The sequence below is a fragment of the Trichechus manatus genome, unplaced genomic scaffold (assembly GCF_000243295.1).
Source record: "Trichechus manatus latirostris isolate Lorelei unplaced genomic scaffold, TriManLat1.0 scaffold00105, whole genome shotgun sequence".
NCBI classification, from domain to species: domain Eukaryota; kingdom Metazoa; phylum Chordata; class Mammalia; order Sirenia; family Trichechidae; genus Trichechus; species Trichechus manatus.
In genome coordinates this window covers 6,601,098-6,624,662 of record NW_004444041.1, presented here as the reverse complement: position 1 = coordinate 6,624,662, position 23,565 = coordinate 6,601,098, and the positions used below count along the sequence as shown (strand labels likewise).

Sequence of the window (23,565 nt, the reverse complement as noted above, 5' to 3'; positions counted from 1 at the left end):
AATGCATGCACAAACATGGAAGGTAAAAGGATTTAACACTCAAAGAGTAACCTGTTACTCATAGGAGCCAGTTAATAATCTCTCTTCTCCCATCCCTCATGAACACAATTTGGGGATACATTCTATTCAGATCCTCAAAGGATACTTGGCAGGATTATGCCCGTTACCCACAGTGGTTATCAGCTCAATAATGCACCCTTGACTTGGTTTTCCCTATTTCATTCTTCCCAGTCCCCATTCTACTTTATTGGGATCATTTCCCTAAATAAACTATCTGCATGGAAGCCCTTGTCATGGTTTCTGCTTTATGGGAGAACCATTTTATGAGATTCTTATCTCTGTTTACCAACGGGTTCTGTTTTGTCCAAGGTCACAAAGTAGAATACAGATACTTGGTGAATGTCTTGAATGTCCTATCCTAGGAGTATCTTTTTATATTAGTAAGGGAATATGTTGAAATCTGGACCCTTTAAGATCCACTTCAGGGGTGAGATTCCAGTTTTGGAGGACTTCCTAAAGGCTGACCAAGATAAACGGCAAGTCCTTTGTGAACAGAAGGTACTCAGGGTCAGTGACAGGCTCACATTACATCCTTGGTAGGAAAGAACAAGTCAGCTAGCACTGAGCTTTCAGCCTATGTACTTGATGTTGGCAATCTGTTGCAAAATAATCCACCATTATCTTTCCCAAGCACTTCATTAAGCTAGACACAGTTCAAGTTATTTTGACTCTCAAGAAGTCTGTTCTCAAACACACACAATGGTCTTAAAATCATTTTTCAATTGAATTTATATCCCTAAACACAATCCTTAATTATTTCACTGTGTGCCTTCTCCCTCTCCCATTTTCCAAGACTCTAAGATTTAAGATATCCTACTCTGACCAAAACACTTCAGTATCTTCTCCTGTGTCATAAACAGAAGTGTTGGGAATGTGAACTCTTGAAGACAGGAAGGCAGTCTTTCATCTTTATATCCCACAGCACGTTGTTCACAGTAGATACTTTTAGTGTCTAAGTCTTGTCAGGCCCAGATGTTAAGCTCAGTCAATACTGGTGACTCAGATCTGTCAGGATGGACTAGATTATGTCCTAATAACAAACCTTTGGTGTAGTAAGACACTAAGATTTGGGGGTGATTTCTCACACACTACCTGCCCAAAGTCAGTAGCAGAGTTCTGTTCATCAAACTCACTCAATAAGCTAGGATGAAAGGTTTCATCTCAACATATGCTTCCATGATTACCAAGGCAAGAGAGACACAGCAAATTGTACACTGGCTTTTAAAGCTTGCCTCAGAAGTGACATATGTCCCTTTGCTCAGATTTCTTCAGCCACAGCAGGTCACATAACTATGAGTAACTTCAGCATCTATTTTAAACGAAGTACTTAAATAGTAATGTAGTTTCCACCCAAAAAAAGTAGCATTAGTAATTATTTTGCCTGAATTACAAGAATAGTACTGACCTAAAAGCAGAGACTTATACTGCACAGATAAAGAGTCAAAAACCAAGACAAAGGTACGCAGTTGCAAAACGGCCATTTATTGCCTACAGGGGAAGGGAAGGGAGGGAGAAAAGGGGAAGTACACAGGTGCAAGGAAACAAGCATATATTTAGCCCTATACATCATGTGTGAGCAGTACCCAATCTCCAAAATGGAAAAAAGTATTTTGTCATCTGACATAGTAGTTAAGGTTCTTAAGCACCTCCCTTCTGAGCTGCCACAAGATTTAAAAGGCAGGGCTGCTTTGTTTAGTCAATGTTCACATTAATGAAAAAATACTACCACCCAACTGTGTCCTTTTGCACGCATATTTTGTACAGTGTCTACTGTGAAAAAACATCTCAGCTGAGCAGTTTGGTCAAGATTCAGATCTCATCAACTGTTTAACTGTAATAAATAGAAAGATAAAGCAGCTGGTGATATTGTCAGAGAAAATGTGTTCAATAAGAGAACCATTTTGTCCAAGATGATGACAGAGTGTTAAATGATTAGAACATCACAGAACCAGTCTACTAAACATTAAACACTAGCAAGCTACAATTACATGGCACTTCATTAAATCTTCTAATTAAAAATATATATATATTAGGTTTTAAACTGATTATTAGAACACAATAACTAATTGACTTGGTGTTTGGCTTTTTCTTAGGACAAAACCAAACTAAATACAATCTAGAACAGTAGAATTTGTTTCGGAATAGAAACTACCAAGTATTTACGGAAAAGAATTACCAAAAATTTTGCTCAGTTTTAAACTCATGTGCTTTCCTTTCCAACCAAGAGAATTAGATAGTTACGAAAACACATTATAGGCCACAGAATGACTCAAATGTATGCAAAACAATGAATTAATGCCAGGTAATGCAAATAAATGGACCCTTCCCTACTCAAATGGTAGATTGAGTGGAAGAGTAGATTGTCCCACGGACAATTAGTTGGCACTTGTTTTATGGTTGAAAGAAATCACAATAGAAGATATAAATTAATCCTCAGTGAATTTGACCAACACCCTGGCTCTTTCAGAGAAAAAAGATACATACACACAGTTTCTCAAAAAAAAAAAAAAAAAAAAACCCTCCATACCATCCCAACCCAGAGACAACAAAACCAAAGCTGTCACCCTTCGAGTACTCTTATTGAATACTATTCTTCAGCTTCTCCTAGATGAAAGAATTGCTTGCATTTCGACAACTGTACGAATGCCCATAGTGCACTTCTCAGTGCTGCTGGTGTTTAAAAAATTTGCCACTCACAACACTGAACAATTCCAGATCCAGTGTGCAGTAACACAACCATCCAAACTTCTCCCCTCCAAAAGTTGGCAGAGCACCGCTCAGGAATTTCACAGGTAAGGGAATATATTTTTAGCAAGTTAAGCACAAAGAAAGGACAGTACAGTTTCTGAATAAATACAAACTCAACACACTGCATCACTGAACTGCATCAAGATTAAAACAAATGTGATAGCAAGCCTATTCAGTAAGAAGCAAAGCCATTGTCTGACACATAAATACTGAGCCAATTTTGTGAGTTTAGATAACTAAGGTAAACTAATGTGGCACATATAACAATTGATCGCTTGAAAGAAAACACTCATAGATCAGTAATTACGAGTTAACACAAAACTCAAATGAGCAAGAAGGGACCACTTCAGCAAGGGCCACCATGATTCTTAAGCTTTTAAAGAGTTAAAAGCGACAGACATACAAAACAGGAAAATTATCTAAATTTAGGGAGATTGTTATAACAAAAATAACTGAAAACAGATGCCAAACTATGCCTTCTGGAAGATTCTGAAAGTTGAATGTACCATGTTACTACTCCAAGAGTCATATCACTCGGCATTTGCATACCCTTTTCATAATGTGATTTCTGAGGATGCCACTTCTAATGTCAATACAATGTTGAGTTTATACTATGTGTCATGAAATTAACATTTAATAGCAGAAATGTTCCCATTTCATATGCTTTGAAAATGAAAGCTATTTTACTTAAAAACATTCCCATTACTTAAAAACATTCCCATTACTTCAATGTCATAATGTTTGTTGAATGAAGCCTCAATATACTTATTTTCCTTTGGTTCCAAGAATAACCCAAGTCTAATCAAACAAACTTATGCCAAAAGAAGTTACTAATTTGGTTAATAAAGCTTTCTTTTCCTGATATCTCCCTGTTTCTTATTGTAGCGCTTGTGATTTAACAGAGAAATTCATATCAAGAACGTATTTTGTTAGAACAATATGCATGACTTTACCACCTTCCTGAAAAGTTTTTTTTTCCTTTCTGTGGATCTTATTCAGAACATTCTGCAGTACTGGTATAAGGGTTTTTGTTTTTTTTTTTTCCTCCCGCTACCCTGAAGCTTTAAAGGTGACACTTAAAAAATAAAGATTTGCATGTCATTTTGTAATATGAAAGATCCTCTCGGCATCCTGTTGTTATACAGATTGCCACTTTGGTAAATCAGCAAGGTTAGAAGTGTACTAATTTACTTATACTGGAATTGCAAATTTGGTGCTCAGGATGCTATTAAAACATTAAAATCATCCAAAGCAACCATAAACGCAAAAGTTCTTATCTAACAAATTTAAAACCTTAGCTGAAGCTCCTGGCTTAGAAAAATATTCTAACTTCCTTAATTAATTAGTCTACCTACAATTCACACAGTTCTATAAACATGAAACAATTCAGAAGGAAGGAAAGGGATAAACATTTTGGTACCATGAATTAAACACAAGGTTATTCTACAACTTCCTTCCTACCTTTGGAAACTTCCACACATCATAAAGGTATTTTTTTTTTTAAGAGAAGGGCAGATGGGAGACAGAGAGTACCTTACCAATGTAAGAATTCACATTTCTGTCAAAATATAACCAAAATATGTATGGGTACAGTTTTGAAAATGTGCCATAAAGTTTTTGCTTGCTATAAACTATTACTGTTCTTATGAACCGCTAAATAAATAAGAAACTGATTTTTTTTTTGGTGACTGAAGCTACTGATCAGTGTATTTCAAAAAGCTATTAAAATACCACAGAAACTCAGAATATACACCCTAGAATCAAAGAAGTAAATATTGAGACACTGTCAATTTTTACTGCTAGAAAATCTAGTCTTGTATTAGGAATGATGAACCAGATGCCTCTGTTCCTTCAAAGAACATATTTAACCTATTTTTCCTTGTGCTTTTTCTACTTCTTGCTATTTGATACTGAAAGTATTGATGGCATTAATGATTTTTAGAAACTCTTAGAAATGCAAATACAAACTTAAATTTTTCACCTATTTAACTATACTTAGGAGATACAATTTTAAAATGGAACACAGTACGTTTGTCCACCTTCTAGTTTTAACGTGCCACACCCTCAATTCCAGAATTGAATCAAGTGATATGAGCCTTAAATATCTTTCAACTTTCCCCTTTGCTTCTCTGTGATTTAATATACAACTTTAAGATGCCAAAGAATAAGACAAATAAACGGAGCTTTGTATTTCTGCAAACTACAACACTCAAGTGGCTTCTTTAATACATTCACACAGGATGCTTATTAGTAAAATTAAATATTTGCCTATGAGTATCAGAAAAGTAATCTGAAAAGAAAAAGCTTGGAACAAGGCAAATGGGAAGGGGGAAAAAGCTGGTCTCAGAACCCATTGTGCCATACCTGACTTTAACATGTGATATTCAAACATTCACACACCTTACATCAAAGAAATGAAACAAAAATATTCAGCTACATTTGTACAAAAATTTTTTTTTTACATAAAACATCATAAATCTTGAACAGATTTACTATATCTGAATTCTAAAAAGTTGCCTATAGAATGGTGCTGGGATTCTGTTCTCTGCTTGCTTTTAGGCAGTGCTGTTGCTTAAAAGTTGACACCAGGCACAATATTTTAAAACAAAGTCAACAAGCAAGGAGCAGTAAGTGGATTTGAGCCTTTCTCAGATGTCAGTCCTGAGGATGCTGCAATATTCTCCATCAAAATGTGTAAAGCTATGAGGTGGATACTGATGCCTGAGAGAGTAGGTGACTTGACATGCACTTGTATGACAGTTATAATGGCAAACAGTGCAGTTTTCTCTTCCTCAAACAACACTGTTTGTAATAAATTTAAAGAACACTCCAGTTCTTAGACAAATATCAGAAATCATATGTAACAATTAAAAAAATACATATCACAATCTAAAAATGCCCAAATTTTCTTTTATCTTCAGATAAAATATGCAGCAGCCCCATGGCATAAAGCTTAGTAACTTATTCCGAGAACTAGAAAGTATATGAGCATGTATTTTACTTTTAACTGAATATATATCATATGTCATTCACCTCCTTCCTTTTGGCTTCTCATTGCTGAAGTTCCAAACGGCATGCATTTAACAAGACAATACTGAGGAGAGCAGCATTTCTGATCATCTGAATTGGCAGCTCAAAACAAATACCACTCCTTTTACAAAGGGAACAAAGGGTGATGGGTTGTGTGAATTTGGGCAGTGGGCTAAAGGGAAACCGTGCACATGAAATCTGGGTTACCATGCCCCAAGAGTATGCCACCCAAAACATAATACAATTACCTACTTCAACAGAGCTACTACCAACATTTACTAAAACCACATTAAAAATACACAGGATAATGAATGGTTTGAAAGAGTGCATTTGGAAGCAGAGAGAACCCAATTACACACCTTCTGCAACAGAGTGCCTCGATCATAGACAAAATAAACTTAAGCTGTTTACAATGTTTCCCAATTTTTTTATTTTTTCCCTCTACATTGAACTATTAAAAAAGTTTTTATTAATAAATGGGCTCCTCTGTGGTTCATATACAATCATAAGTGAACTTTAAATTCCATTTTATACAAACATCTCAAAAAATATTGGGAGTGAAGTATGGTAGGAAATATTGCTCACATTGCTAATTAACATGCGTATATGAAAGGAGGAAAATGTTTTGTTAGTGCATATACCTCCAGAGCAGAAAACCCAACCAAAATGAAAGATTTAAAAATAAAAACATACAGTAGCTGATTACAAAAAAAGGTAATGTCCACAAAATTAAGTTTTTCATGCTATTCTACTTTCCAGTACTATGCTTCAGGTAATCAATTCGTATGGCTAGATGTTGAATGCTTGAGGTATATAAGAAGGGATACCTGCACACCGAGGAAAATCTGTCATCTTAAGGGTTGTTTCTTTGTTTATTTTGTTACTTTAACATTTTTTTAAAAGAATATTTTATTTACATCAAACTTCATTCAACTACAATGACATTCCAATTATAATAGATGACAAACAACGCCTCTACCACTAGGCACTTTTAAAAGAGGGAGTTTATTTAGGCTTTAAACTTCTTTACCCTTCTGATGCAATCCCATGTATGATATTACATCATCCCACCACACTAGTCCCACTAAAATTATCCTTGGGGAAATATTATATAGCCTGATTAATTTACTATGGAAGAAATTAGTTATAAAATGACCAAAGGAAATGCATCATTTAAGTCTAATAAAACAGCTTAAGATGTCAGGTTTGAAAGAGGAGACAAATTGTATATATTTAAAACTAATTAAATAATTTAAATTTGACCTGTACTTTATATATTAGTGAGACACAAATATAGGCTATTTTCTTTTAAAATTTCATTCACATAATGGAAAACTTCTTGTTTATTAAAAATATCACATTTTGAGACTAGAAACAGTAAAGTGCATGAAAAGTTTAAAATATAAATTTCAGATAACTCTTAATAGCAGCAAAAAAGCAGAATAAAGAAAAACTTAAAAACACAGACACAACCTTTTCCTGTTACTGTGCCATAATTAACATCAAGCAGCCAACTAATTTTCTCCCCAGAAAACGATATTACTTTCACTGCCTCTTGAAGTCACAGATTTTCAAATGGCCCCTTCTGGGCAAAAAAGGATTCCAATATATCTACAGCATCAACAGTGGGAATAAACCAGTAGCTTCTTAATTCAACCCTGACAGACAACAGAAAAAAAGATTAAAAGCATATGATAGCCATTTGGCAGCTAGAGTCAAGAAAAATGATTCAAGGCTTTCAACTACTCCCTGTTCTTTCTCTCCCCCGCCAGTCCTTTCCATTGTTGCCTTAAAAAACGAAAATCAACAGTCACTTAACCTATTTGGGACACAAGTAAAATATCTGTATGGCTTTCCCCTTCTCAAACTTTGATCAGGGGCTTCTTATTCAGAGTACTTATTTTAACATTTGGCTACAACAGCAGAAATGATACAGATCACATAATATCTGTTTTTCCAGCACAACCAGACAGAAAAGAAAGGTGGATAGGAATCATTAAAAATACTGGACACTATATTTTGTGATCATCTTAAGCATACCAAATTCTATTTTCAAGCTGTGTGGCAGTATAAATTACTTGCTGTTTCCCCATAAATAAACTGGAGAGACAGGCTTAGAACTAATACCAAAAGGGGGCCAAAAAACAAGAGTACTTCCCAAAAAAAAAAACAAACAAAATAAAAAAAGCCCAAACAAAAAAAGTGTTTGTCCAACAAACTGTCATGTGCTGTTATATGCTTGATTTTGAAAACATATTGTGCAACCATCTTTAATTTCTCACTTTTTCTTATGGCTAGAGGCTATATCATGGTTTATGTACAGATCAAACAAATTTAAGTGCTTTGTTAATGTGCAAATAACTTAGGGACTCAAAAATCATTTTGTTATAAAGGATAACAGAAATTCAAGAAAGTTTTCCCTGAAAGGCATGCTATCGTTCAGTTTAAAACTTCATAGTTTTAAAAAATTGCCTTTTGCAAAAATGGTTGGCTCATTTGACATCATTCAAAAGAAAGTATTTGTTTTGGAAAAACAAATATACTGTTGTTGGGCCTCTAATTGGGATTTACCAATTATGAATGTGGACTCTTAATATAATATGAAGAAGGTCCAATTTAAAAACATGTTAAATTAAAAATCCGGAAAGAGAGCAATACTTTGGTTCCAACCCTAGTGCCAAATGATACCAATATGCACAAAAATGTACAAAATCTTATAGCAAGACATAATGAAAGGAACCTGAAGAAGCAGCTTAAGGATGGCCATACTTCACTCCTACATACTCTGATTTACAACTGTACAGGTCCATAGCAACAGATCCCCGTCTTTGCGGGGCAGTACTCCACTACCTCCGATTAGGCAAGTGAACACCATTGACAAGAGGCAGGAGTGGAGGGTGGAGTTCAAGTTGTGTTAACAGTGAGAAGTGGTCTGAAGGGATGTGAGGGTGTGGACACCCAGTGATGTTGTTCTCAACCAGCCACTGAGGATCTAAAGGCCCCAGGACACCAAGCACGTTCATATGAGTCTTGGAATAGAAAATGTAGTCAATCACGCCCTGGAAAGAGATTGGGGGTTGGGAAAGAAAGAAAAATGTATGCTTAGAAGAAAACAATTCAAGATACATAAAAGACAATCCATAATTTGTAAAAGCCAAATAACTGAGTAATCTGTAGTTCTAGTACCTGTTGTCTTAACAATGGATCAAATAGGACTCACATCTTCAATGGATATTACATGAAATAAAGGTGGCTCAGCAGGGAAACACAGCACTCAAAGCTTTGCATTTGTGCGTAAGTGATAAACTGAGAAGCTAAACATACCAAATAATGTCTAAGTATCTTTAGAACTGGCCTGCTTGTTTTAGTAAGTATTATAAAAAGTGCACTAACTCGATCAGTTACAACATGCAAAAAATAAGGATATTTATAGCAACATATACACAGTTAATGAAAAGGTATGACTCAAGTTAATTCTTTTAATAATAACTGGAATTATTTCAATTATTTGTATATCAAGATATCTGAACACACCTGAACAAAGCCATGGTAAAGCACGTCTTCAGATACGTTAATCCTACTTCAACCTTCACAGATTTGGTACACACATATAAAACTGTTCTAATTTCTGCTCTTTAGGTTAGAATGTTCATTTTCACAGATCCTAGTGTACTATAAACTCTGGATTTTCTTGCTACATAAGGATACCTTAGCAAAAAACATTCAGCAGGGACCCATACACATCTGATGTATCTCTCAGAGCTAAATGATTTGATTTGTTTGACTAGTAAGTCTCAAAACCGGTTTGCCTTTATTGTCTCAGGCTGGGTATCCAAGAGAGAAAAGTAAAATTTCTTTCTAGCTAGTTTCTATCCAAATCTAGAGAGCCTGAGCCCAAATATGGAGAAATATTTCCAAACCTGGGAGTATCTATTTACAAATACTATGCATACTGAGTTCCATCCAATACTCCCAATGTTCAAGAAATGATATTATCACAAGCCATTATTCCTTTATTTCAGCTTATGCCTCGTTTTGCAGTGACACTTTAGGAAGTGTTAATAAGGGTCAGGTGGTTTTACTTCCCTTGAGACTACCCTTTGTTTCAACATGACACAAATGAAATAGTCTCAATTATTCATGTTGAATAAAACCTCCTGTATCTTTTCATTTTATGAGAGTGGCATCATGCACATTAGCTGCTGGAGTTATAACATGCTTTGCAAACATAGGCCCCAAAAAAGATGCTAAACACTCTAGAAATTAAGACATACTTAATGAAGACATCACTTGTAACTACTTTCTTTGTCTGAAATGTCCACAGTAAGAGCTCTTATCAAATCCCTTATTAGCAAGGTCACATCCATGAACCTGCCCAGTATATGAACATATGCATATGTGCAGCGTCTCTAAATTTGATCATACTCACAAAGGAGGCTATAGACTAGTGATTCTTAACTTTTTTTGATTCAAACTGTTTCTTTTTTAAAAGACTATAATATGGAAATATGCAGTCTTTATATTAATAAAGACCATATCACATAAGTTTATAACTCTGTATTTGACCAAAAAAACTGAAAATAGTTCACTAGATAGCCTTATGCTAAAACGTTTTTTTTAAAACAATGTGAGAAAATTATATATAATACAAATCTGATAATGTAAAAAGAGAAAGGATAACTACTTGACATACGGGAAAGCTGTCCTTCCTCTTTTCTTTAAATGATTCAAGCACACCCTTATATGGGGGTGGGGGAGAGAGGAAAAAGCACATAAAGTTTGAATTAAGCTGTTTATTCAACTGACCTGGTCTGCAAGTAATGTTGGGAACAGAGTAATTCTCCCAACTCTTTACCCTTTAAGTTCTAGATTACATGAATTTGAGTTCTAAATACCACTTTCCTAAATTTCTATCTTATTTAAGGACCAACAAGGTAACAAACAAATGCTAAGCCAAATAAACACAATTTAAAAACACCCCACTGATGCAATGTTGGATTACTGTGTTTGGATCTGTATTTAATGGTGTATCACATGACATTTTGTATTTGGTGTTCCCTATCCCTTTTTATTTCAATATTGGCATAGCACTGATTATACAAAATGATTTGTATAAAATTGAAAAGTTCATTGCCTGTTGCTTAAACTAAAAGCTCAGTTCTCTCTGGTCATATGTGCCCTTAGTTCACTGTCTGGCCATTCTTCCTTCCCATTCCATTTCACCCTCCAATCCCAGCCAGCCAACATATTTATCTTTCTCTCTCCGATCTACTGCTCTCTCTCCTTCTCTCCCATCCCATCCCATCCCATCCCATCTATCCAAAACATCAAGAACTCTCTGAACTAGGCACTTACAATTCTTTAACTGTACCTCTTTGGGTTATGTAAATGGTTCAATAAGACGTCTGATTCAATTATTAACACATGTGAGGATCTCTCTCATCAACAAAGAATTTTAAACCAATTCAAATGACTGAGGAAAATGGCTTAGATTGTAATGTATCAAATTTTATTTCTCTCATTTCTGCTTTATGAAAAGGAAAAAATAATCTTTAAAAAAAATCCAGGGAAGTTCAAAATGATTTGGTCTTTTCACCTACTCACATACCAAAACAACAGTAATAGTTGTAGAATTAGTGAGCACTTATTTTGGGAAATTTTATTATAGGTTTTCTGGGTTATGCTAGCAGTGATATAATATATATCGCTACAGTCACAAGGATAAGATTTAACCTATAGTAAACTATGTATCATTGAATCTAGAGTTTTTCCTTTAAGCTCACATTACATAAAAGCAGTGGTGTGCTGGAGCCAGCTTGTATCAGCTTTGTTAGCACCTCTTCCCAACTCTGCATCCAGTGGTATTATGTCGGTAGCTTGAAATCTGCTACAGTGGGAGTATTTATACCACAGTAATCAGCAAACACTACGAATCAGGACTTCTTTTTCCCAGAAAGCTGACTGTTAAATATTTACCAGCACACCACTGCATGTGAGTGATTTGAAAAAAATAAACTATGACTGGATAGAATTGTCCACTCTAATAGCAAGAACACTAAATTAGATTCAACAACTTCTAAACTTTTTTTTTTCCATTTCATGACTATAAAAGCTGATTAATAACATCAACACATGAATTTCCTTTCTGCTACTTGTTTCTCAGAAAAAGGGCTAACAAGTACTGAAAACGGAAAAAGATTACTGGAGACATGAATAGAGCCTGTTTCATAAATTTCCTTTGTATTTTATTAAATTCCCTCAAGGCTTCTTGTTTTACAAAAGTACTTTCTAACATCTACATTTTTTACAGTCTAGTATAAGATTTTACTGTAAGTATCTGGAAGGCCAGAAAGTCATGTAGAGGTATGAGAGAAGAGTTACAGATAGGTAAAGTGATCAGAAAATTTTTGAGGGGAAAGGGGTCATTATGGAAAGCCGCCACAATAAATCTTTCTAAAGAATGCTGTGGCCCTGTACAATAGGCCCCCACTTTTTTTTTTTTCCTTATTTTGCTAAAATATATTTCTTTTCCTTAAGTTGGCACTATCCACTTCTGGGAATGTATTAGTACAAATACATGGATGTAAAACAGACCTCAGGTACAACCCTCTCTAACCCTACCCCTCAAAGAAACCTGGAAAAAAATAAAGATACATGAGATATCAGGGAAAGTACTAAGAAATGTTTGAGAGAATACTACATAAAATAATTCAAGGTGAGTTTAGTTATGTCAGATGCTAATTTTTTGGGTCCCTGCTGAAAGTCAGAGGTGGTACGGACAGGTGAGAATTAACTATATTAATATACATAAAGTGCTTTGAATAGTGCAGGGTACACAGAAAGCATTTTAGAAGTTTTTGCTATTATCACTATTATTTGAAATATGAGCAAACAAGGGTTCAAAAATAATTCTAAACACAACTATAATAACCACAAAACCCAACAAACTTCCTTACGTTTAGCTGCATACTTAAACTCAACATTTTGAGAATCTAAAAATTCCTGAATATTATACAATTAAGCATAAATGAAAATTTTGCACTTTTTTTGCTCACATGCTTGTATTTGAAATCATTTCTACATCAGCCAAGAGGCTGCCACTTACTTTGAAATCAAAGGTGTAATTGGTGTAAGGCATCAAGTTATTTTCATAGGCGCTCTTAAGTTGGAAGCCATGTGTGATTCTCCCTTCTGAGCTTCCATTCTTTCCATTGCAGCTGAAGTTCATAAGACATTCATTGTACCTTAGTTCCTTGAAGTCTTTATGGTTGTCAGCTACTCCTCCATTGCTTAAATATTCTACAACACCTAGTGGAGTAAAAAAGAAAGGAACACTACCATTTAGCACTGAGTCCTTATACAAGCCTTCATAGCCAAGAACCACTGCCAGGAACTGGACCAGGTTCGGAATGGTTTTATTAGGTTGAGCCATATGAAACTGTCTTTTTTGTTTGTTTGTTAAAAACAATAGAATATCAGTAACTTCATAAGGTTCAAACTAATAGAATGAAGGGTATTTGCCTAGTTCAGAGCAAAGTATCAAGATCACAGAGGAATTTGCTCTGTTTTCTTAATGGTTCTTCAGGATAAAGATAATTTCCAGGGCACAGGATGGCATTCACCAGGAAGGTCTTTATCGTAAATGTTTTTAGAATATTATGCCAAACCACTATCTCTTTATTATTTCCCTATTCTATGCAGTCAGTCAACAACTTTGGGAATATTAAAAATGCAGCATACATAATAAAAAATCATTCATAACAAAAACAGATTTTGTATCTTCAACACCTCAATTTCTAGGGTCAGCTAAACAACATCATTATTTTGAGCTACAGTAAGATTTCTCAGTCTGTCACTACAAAGAACATTATGACAGAAGTATTCCACTTGTCAAAAATATTAGATGAGTCTAAAAAGCACGAGCAAGTAGAAGCATTCAAAAAAAAGTACAATGCTTTCACTGAATAAGTGAACAGGGGAAAAAAGTGTCACAACACTTATTATTATGATTAGTCATCTCCAGTATTGTAAATAGGTGAAAAAGGAGCTATAATTTATCTAGCATTTACTATATGCCTGGCACTGTTCTAAAGTACTTTATACACAAACTTCACAAGCAACCCTATAAGGTGAATACAATTATTGCCCCCTTAATCAAAAGTGAGGGATTTCATCATAGACTGCACAGCTAGTAAGTAGCACAATCAGGATCCAACCCTGACAGTGTAGATCCAGAGTCAACTATTAATGCTGTGCTGTCAAATCACAAATCAAATGAGATAGGAGGAAAACTTCTTATACTTGAGAAAAATTAAACTCAGAAACAAAAAAAACAAAAACAAAAAAAAAGATTAAGAAAACAGGATGTGGTTACGGTGCCTATGAGGCTAGGAGTTGAAGACAAACATTTGCAAAGGATGATTTCAGCATTTATTTGCTAAGAAGAAAAAGTAAAGATGTTTGTAACTTTTATGAATATTTCTTTTATAAGCATTTGGGCTGGTTTACACTTATTGTTGAGTTATTATTTTAAACACTTGTAAAAAGCTTAGTGATAATATACATAGTTCAGAATACGCTTTGCTAATAGCAAAAGAGTATACCTTTAATGTTTTGCATTTGAAATTTATACTTAAAATACTAAACTGATGTTTTACAAAGCTATAAGTGACATAAATTAGGACAAAAATAGTTTCGTGGAGCTCAAGAATTAATGTGAAATCCTAGGAGATTCTGATCACTCTTTGCACCTAACATCAGTATTCAATTATCTTTCAATGAATTCACTTAAAAGTTGCTGAAGTTATTAAACTAGATAATGACCTGTGCTGAGTATTTTCTGGCTGCCCCTCCAAATTACCCTTCTCCACTATACTCCGTGCCTCTCCACACTGTACTCTGTACCTCAGGAGACGGACTATTGCACCAACTGCAAATCCCTGCCTTCTAGCTTCCAGTTGGGTTTGGTCAATGGGCAGCAATGGCAGGAGACCTTGCTGATTTGCCAAGAATTGGCTACAGCCCTCAATACAAAGCCATAGCTCCTGTTACATGGCCCTACAGCTCTAACTACTTTTTCCAAATTCTGATAACAGCTCCCATTATTTTCCCGTTTAGGTATAGGGGTAATAAAGGGCCCACAGATCCCCTAGTGCCAGAGTACTGCATCATTCACTGTTGGTTTCCCTTAACCCTGCCCACACCCTGGAAAAAGATTCTTTATTAAACTTTCCTCTGTTATCCCGTGTACCATCCCTGGGATTCTGACTGATACACCCCCTAATTTAGAAGAGAAATTCTCTACCCAAAAGTTAAGATCTAGCCAGTCTTTCAGCTAAAAGCAAAATTGAAAGAAAAGAGGAAATGATGTTACAAATACCTGAATCTGGCAATGAGTTAAGATCTGCACATAGCACCAGCGGGATAGAATTAGGATCTGCAGTTGGACTGCCAGGCCTACTAGAGGCTTTCTCCAGAATGTTTTTAACTTCTGAGACAAACATCATGGTCTGGATGAGTTTCACATCAGAATACTCTGGGTCCCAATGCATGTGGGCATTTGCCACTATAAGCAGCTGTTTGTCTGCAGCATGAATAGGCTTCATACCTAAATTTAAACATCAGAAAAAGCAGGCAAAGGTTATGCTTTATGTGCCAAGTGAAGTGGTAAGGTTTTCTCCCAAAAGCCCATAGCCACTTCTTCATTCTTTTCCATGAATTTATATCTTGCCTTTTATCCGAAAAAGTACTTTTTAAAAGCTAAAGTACTGACATTCTAGTGACCCTAATCTGAGAAATAATTCTCTAGATCAGGGGCAGCAAACTGCTGCCCATGGGCTAATTAGGTCCACAACCTGTTTTTGTACAGCCTGTGTGAACTAAGGATAGTTGTATATATTTTTTAAAATATTTATTTTATTTTTGATGAAAATATATACAACAGATCACACATTCATTTAACAATTTCTACATGTACAGTTCAATGACATTGGTTACATTTTTCACGTGTCACCATTCTCGCTCTCTCCTCCATATTGTTTCAACCCCACTGACTTAGAATCACTACTCCCTAAACTAGTCATCTACGCTTCAGAGTTATTGTTGTCAGCTTGAGGGTTTTATAGTTTTAAAGAGTTGCACTCCTGCCCCCCTAAAAAAAAAAAACCTGTGACAAAGACTGTATGTGGCCTACAGAGGCTAAAATATTTACTAACTGGCCCTTTACAGAAAGTTTGCTGACTCATACTCTATGTGCCTAAATTAGGAATTAAGCCATGATATAATCAGATTTGATTATAGTACCTTACATTTACTGAGTTTAGTTTAACAAGTACTTTAAATATCTGTCACTTAAATATTACATTTAAATATTATAATAGCTCTGTGAAACAGATTTCCAGTGATCTGAGTTACCTAATTTAAATTCTTCCCACTGTCTAGTACTCATTCACCTTGCATTTCCTGAGCACATGACAGATAGGTCAGTAGTAAAAGGTAGTAACCACTACATTAGCCTATACAAAATAAAACCAAGAAGTGAATTTGCTACCAAAACAAATTCATACCATATACCAAAATAATTTTTAGAAGGATAATTATGAAGTAGTATGTTCTCAAAAGTCTAGATGCTTGGGTTTTAGACCTAGGTTTATTACTAATTATTTTGTGTGGTATTAGTCCAGATACTTAGCCTCTTTGGTGCTCAGGTTCATTTGCAAAATGAGATATTCAACTAGAAAATCTTTAAGGTTCTTTCCTTCTTCTAAAATACTATAAAAATAAATATTAACAGACTACTTTCAAAACAGAATCAGGATAATATACTAAAAATTGTATTAAAATTAAATTTAACATAGCTAGTTAACATGTACTGACAAAGAAAGCAGTTCATAAAATATTCAAGGCACAAAGCTCAGTATGCATGGTATGATGCCATTTAAATAAAGTTGTATATGCATATTCTCTATGGTGATATGTATACAGGGAAATCACCAATCCCTAGAGAATGTGAATGAGATGAGAGGATTCTCACTTTTTACTTTATATACTTTTGTACTACTGGAATATTAGTGAACATATAAGTTTAATTTTTCCATTGAAATTTCTATAAAATGTCTCTTAATTTTTTTTCATTAAAAATGTAAACTCTGCAGAAAAAAGGTCTAATTTTCTATGTCTACTATTTTGGCAAAGGTAAGTTTCCTTCAATCTTACCAAGCTACAATTATCTTTCATGTTGAGAAAACAACAAACTGAAATATCTGTCACACATGACAGAAACAGTCACTTTTCAGAGCAATTTGATCCTAAGATAAAAGCTTGCAGCCAAAATTCTCTAAGCTGGCTACTTTTCCTAGATGTTTTATTGTGTCACTTTGGGCTATATATTAAATGTTCAGCATATTAAATACTAAAAACTTGCCCCTTCAAAGGAGCCAAAAGCACCTTGCATATTACTAAATTCCCCTCCTAAGAATGCAAGAGATAAATGCATCAGAAGATGGAAGTGGCCACTGTGCAATTTATAATTACTCTTCTGCAAATTCAAAGGAGTGTAAAACTCCAAAAGAAATTCAATTTTCATAATACCAAGAAAAAAAAATAACCAAATTTTTAAGAAGGATGGAATTGAAATGGCATAAAAGTAGATAAAAATGGAGAGACTGAAAAAGAAAGACTTCAAAATCTGGTTGTCTTTGATGATGGATAAATTGAAGAAATTGAAGAATGGTGGGAAAATCTGGTTTGACAGATATGGATAGTCTGAATAATTCAAATAAATAGTGAAGGCAGAATCTTTTCTTCTGCTACCAATAAGTGCAGGGAGCGAGGGGACTGACATTCTCTTAAACCTTCTCCTTGCTCTTGCCTAAAATATACCAAGTAAACAATGAAATGCTCAAAAGAAAAAAAGGTCTGGGAAATGAAAAGTACATAATGAATTCTGACTCTGAAGGAAACTATAAATAATCTAAATGCTAAAGAAAGGTACCACGTAAGATCCCACTCTTATCTTGACAATGACTGAGATATAACAAAGAAATTAGAGAAAACATGTCAATTACTTAACCTTAAAGACCAAAGATTCACACTCAAGAAGCTAAAAAATATGGCTAGAAAAATCATAATTTCCAAATTCAGCCCAATAAAAGCATTTCCTATTTCAAAGAATTTTTTGCAATTAATGGCATATTAAGATTTTCCTTTACACAGATTACCTGGTAATTAACACCCTAAGAAATAGATGAACCTTTACGTAGCAATTAGTGCTATTTTCTTGCCCATCTCCCTTAAATTTCCCCAGAAGAAAGGACAAGAAAATAACAATGGAATAAATAACAGCAAGATGCTCTCCATTTGTTTTTAAATAGGAAAACTGTCAATGGTGTTAACTTATTTAATAAGAATATTTCAAATTGCACTCACCTGCTCCAAATAGTTCCTTGTGGACCTCTAATACCACTGCGACACCAATATTATCCTTTGTCATTACTCTGTTCAGCATAGCTTCGGATCCATCTGAATTAGCCATTGCCACTTGGTTAAATTCCACTGTATGCTTCTGCACCAATGTAAATCTAAAATTACAATTATTATAATTTTAGGTACTTGGATTATCATGTTGAAGGAAATTAAATGATGGGGGCATGAGATACACACACAATCAATGTCTCCCTAGTCATTTTCTACCTATACGTGGCTACATGATACACTTCTGGCCAATGAGACAGAAAACCAAAAAAAACAAACCCGTTGCCATCAAGTCGATTCCGACTCATAGTGACCTTACAGGACACAGCAGAACTGCCTTATAGGGTTTCCAAGGAGCAGCTGGTGGATTTGAACTGCTCACCTTTGGGTTAGCAGCCTGAGCTCTTAACCACTGCGCCACCAGGGCTCCAATGAAACATAAGAAGTCTGATTAATGTAAAAACTTCCTTGGAAGCCCTATCTAGCAAAGATGGCATATCCCTTCACCCTTTCACACCTTTACCCCTTTACAATCACCTGTAACCATGCAGTAGATAGCAGAAGGGCAAAAGCCAACCCAATAAGGATGGGGAAGCAGCTGAACCAGTTCTGGAATGCCAATTTCTGGACTTCTTGTGTGAGAAAATTACCCCTCCCCCATTTGGTTAAGCTACTATCAAATTTTCTGGTATTTAAAGGTAAACATAATCTTAACTGAGTAAGCAAATTAATTAAAAAAAAAAAAAGCCAAATAAAAAATCTACCTACCCTGTTTCCAGTTTTAGTTCCATCATCTCTTCAAAAGATTTGTTAAGAAAATGCAGGGACACACCCTATCTCAGACAAAGAGTAAAAGATTTTTCTATCTGGCTTTTACTAGGAAAGCTAGAATTGAATGCCAGTGTTCAGGAAAACAGGTTCTCATATGAGGAAGAAAACAGCTCTCTCTATGGTTATAGCTTCCGCACTAATAGTATTTCCTTTCCTTTGTGCCAAATTTTTAAGTATTGTAGAGTTGTAGGATTTAAACGAGCAGAGTCTAGCTCTGACATTTAATAGCAGTGTGACCTTGGTCAAGCTATTTAACCACTTTCAGCCTAATTTTATGAAATATTTTTAAACAACATAAACCTACTAAATATAAATATACTATTTTTCATTAGGTGTTAAGATAGAGAGAAGACATCTTTGCATTCATAAATGTTCCTCTCCTCATCTTCCTCCTAGCTTTAAAACAGAGCGTGTATATGTACCTTAAAAAATATCAGCTAAAAGCTTACTGTGTGGCGGAATACTGTGCAAAATGAAACGATACTCCTTTTCCTTTTCCAAAGGTGAATGTCTGAGCTGAGAAGAGTAAGGGAAAAGGTCATGTGCCCATTGCTAACCCAGAGTGCTTAAAGGGAGTATAGTTTTCACCCTCTACTCTAAAGAGTAGAAACACAAAAAGATGAGGAGTTAGCCAGGTAAAGTGGGGGATTAACAGCATTCCAGGTCGAAGTGAAAAGGTCCTGAGATAGCAAAGTTTTACACACTTAGTGGATAACAAAGAATGGTGGAGCGGAGAATAGCACAAAACGATGTTGGAGATGAGAGGAAGAAGAGTCACTGAACGTTCTAAGCACAGGTATGATATGATTTGATTTGTATTTTTTAAGATCACTCCAGTTGCTTTGTAGAGAATGGATTAGAGGGGCCAAAATGGAAATTAGGAAACCAGTGAGAAAGTTTTCAAGGTTGTTAGAATGAGAGATGATTTTGGCTTGGACTAAGCAGGAGAAATAAAGAGAAGTGGGCAGATTCAAAACATGCTCTGTACAAAGAATTGACCATCCTCTGTATCAGACTTTTTCAAATATACTTAAGCAAAGAAATATCTTTTTCAAGAAGTTCTGTTGAGATTTCTACAAATAAAACAGATCAAAGTAGTATTATGTCAGAATAAATCAATCACTGCAAACAATGAACTTGTTTTGATGAAAACCAGAGACTACAGATGATACTTATAGTCTTATATCAGTCTTAGTATCTGATGTATTTCTGTATTTTGTTTTGGTCACACAATATTAATAATAAAACTCCTGATTCACACACATACACAAGTATAAGAGATAAATAGATTTAACAACTGGTCTTGCACTCAGAAAAGGCAAATGAGCAGGTAGAAACTTGATACGGAAGTCTGCACTAAAGAAGTTAATGAAGTAGAGTAAACTAGGAACATGTCAGTGATTTCCAAAGTGTTAAAATTTAGTATTTGAAAGATTTGAGTAAATGTATTATTTTAAATTTAAATTATCTGTATTTAATTTTTAAAATATCTTCTAAATATTTACAGAACGTTTAAGGTCCACCTAGGGTTCTATAGAGAAGTCTGAAAATCTTGCTTAATAGAAATATTTTTAGTATTGAAATATTTTACTTCCACCAAAGATAGGCCATTCTATTTTTTAAGGGGTGGAGGAGGGACTCATTATTAGAAACGTCTTCTTTAAATTTTACCTGTATCTTTCTTCCATTAAACCTAGATTTAGATATTTCCTTTACAGGAATATAGAATAAATCTAATTTCTCTTTTACTTGGCACTCCTTTAAATGTCTGACAATAGCTGTCAATGTTCTCCCACTTCAAGTTTTCTCCAGAAAGGAAATCATCAATTTCTTATAGGACATATGGCTTTATGATAGTTGTTCACTTGAACAATTCAAGTTGATCCAAAGGTGGAAACTTACAGTGTAGTACCTAGAACTGGGCATAAATGAACTAATGCCTACACTCTGGGGACAGCCATATTAGTTATAAGCTAAACAAAGCAAAACAAAACAAGAAAAACCAAACCTGTTGCCGTTGAGTCAATTCAGACTCATAGTGACCCTACAGGAAAGAGCAGAACTGCTCCATAGGTTTTCCAAGGAGCGGTTGGTAGATATGAACTCTGATCTTTTGGTTAGCAGCCAAGCTCTTAATGACTAACATATATCTAAAACTTTTCAGTCTTTTTCAATCTTAAACCAGTTCTCAGTCCTATGCATTTACACGTGCTTAAAAAACAAGTAAAAAACTTCATTTTGTTAGTTAAATATACTTATTGTAGAGATCTGGAAATAAAGAAAATTGAACGTCATCTGTTATTGTTAGGTGGCGTCTAGTCAGCTCTGACTCATAACAACCTGATATACACCAGAATGAAACTGCCCAGTCCTGTGCAATCATTGCTACGTTTGAGCCCATTGTTGCAGCCACTGTGTCAATCCATCTCCTTGAGGGTCTTCCTCTTTTTCACTGACCCTCTACTTTACCAAGCATGTTGTCCTCCAGGGACTGGTTCCCTCCTGATAACATGTCCAAGTACTGAAGATGAAGTCTCACCATCCTCCCTTCTAAGGAGCATTCTGGCTGTACTTCTTTCAAGATATTTGTTTGTTCTTCTGGCAGTTCACGGTATTTTCAATATTCTTCACCAACACCATAATTCAAAGGCATCAATTCTTCTTCAGTCTTCCTTGTTCACTGTCCAGCTTTTGCATGCATATGAGGCAACTGAAAATACCATGGCTTGGGTCAGGCGCACCTTAGTCCTCAATGTGACATCTTTGCTTTTTAGCACTTTACAGAGGTCTTTTGAAGCAGATTTGCCCAATGCAATGGGTCGTTTGATTTCCTGACTGCTACCTTCATGGGTGTTGATTGTGGATCCAAGTAAAACGAAATCCTTGGCAACTTCAGTATTTTCCCATTTATTGTGATGTTGCTTATTGGTCCAGTTGTGAGAATTTTTGTTTTATGTTGAGGTACAATCCATACTGAAGGTTGTAGTCTTTGATCTTCATCAGTAAGTACTGCAAGTCCTCTTTACTTTCAGCAAGAAGGCTGGGTCATCTGCATATCATGGGTTGTTAATGAGTCTTCCTCTAATCTTGATGCCATGCTCTTCTTCATGTAGTCCACCTTCTTGGATTATTTGCTCAGCATACAGACTGAATAAGTACGATGAAAGGATACAACCCTGACGCACAACTTTCCTGATTTTAAACCACATAGTATCCCCTCGTTCTGTCTGAACACCTGACTCTTGGTCTATGTACAGGTTCCGCATGAGCAGAATTAAGTGTCCTGGAATTCCCATTCTTCGCAAAGTTATCCATAATTTCTTATGATCCACAGTCGAATGCCTCTGCATAGTGAATAAAACACAGGTAAATATCTTTCTGGTATTCTCTGCTTTCAGCCATGATCCATCTGACATCAGCAATGATATCCCTCATTCCACATTCTCTTCTGAATCCAGCTTGAATATCTCGCAGTTCCCTGTTGATGTATCACTGCAACCGTTTTTGAATTATCTTCAGCAAAATTTTACTTGAATGTGTTATTAATAATATTATTTGATTATTTCCACATTCTGTTGGATCACCTTTCTTTGGAATGGGCACAAATATGGATCTCTTCCAGGTACATGAGTGAACGCTTCTAGTGTTGCATCCGTTTGCTGAAACATCTCAACTGGTAGTCCGTCAATTCCTGAAGCCTTGTTTTTCGCCAGTGCCTTCGATGTAGATTGGACCTCTTCCTTCAGTATCATCGTTTCTTGATCATATGCTACCTCCTGAAATGTCTGAACGCTGACCAATTCGTTTTGGTACAACGTCTCTGTGTATTCCTTCCACCTTCTTTTCATGCTTCCTGCATCGTTTAACATTTTGCCCACAGAATCCTTCCACATTGCAATCTGAGGCTTGAAATTTTCTTCAGTTCTTTCAGCTTGGGTAATGCCAAGCGTGTTCTTTCCTTCTGGTTTTCTACCTCCAAGTCTTTGCACATTTCATTATGAAACTTTACTTCATCTTCTCCAACCACCCTGTGAAATCTTCTCTTCAGCTCTTTTGCTTCATTTTTTCCAGTTGTTTTAGCTGTTCTACGTTCAAGAGCATGTTTCAGAGTCTCTTCTGACATCTACTTTAGGCTTTTCTTTCTTTCCTGCTTTTTGTATGATGTGCTTGCTGTCATTCCACAACTTGTCTGGTCTTCAGTCGTTAGTGTTCAATGCGTCAAATCAGTTCTTGAGATGATCTCTAAATTCAGGTGGGATGAACTCAAGGTCATACTTTGGCCCCTGTGGACTTGTTTTAATATTCTTCAACTTTAACTTGCATACGAGCAATTGATGGTCTGTTCCACATTCGGCCCCCTGGTCTTGCTCTGACTGATGATATTGAGCTTCTCCATTGTCTTTTTCCAAAGATGTAGTCAATTTG

The 23,565-nt window shown here is 35.4% G+C and overlaps 1 protein-coding gene across 5 annotated transcripts in view; it reads right to left on the bottom strand.

Moving 5' to 3' along the window:
* Positions 1 to 3,805: 3,805 nt before the first annotated feature.
* Positions 3,806 to 23,565, bottom strand: part of CNOT6L (CCR4-NOT transcription complex subunit 6 like) — a 133,374-nt gene continuing 113,614 nt past the window's right edge. For all 5 annotated transcript variants that reach the window (XM_004383118.2, XM_023737617.1, XM_023737616.1 and 2 more), the window contains 4 exons: positions 18,265 to 18,416; positions 15,218 to 15,445; positions 12,944 to 13,146; positions 3,806 to 8,897 (listed from right to left, as the gene is read on the bottom strand). In XM_004383118.2, coding sequence (XP_004383175.1) covers positions 8,685 to 8,897; positions 12,944 to 13,146; positions 15,218 to 15,445; positions 18,265 to 18,416 — 796 coding nt within the window. In that variant the 3' untranslated portion in view covers positions 3,806 to 8,684. The remainder of the gene's footprint in view (positions 8,898 to 12,943; positions 13,147 to 15,217; positions 15,446 to 18,264; positions 18,417 to 23,565) is intronic.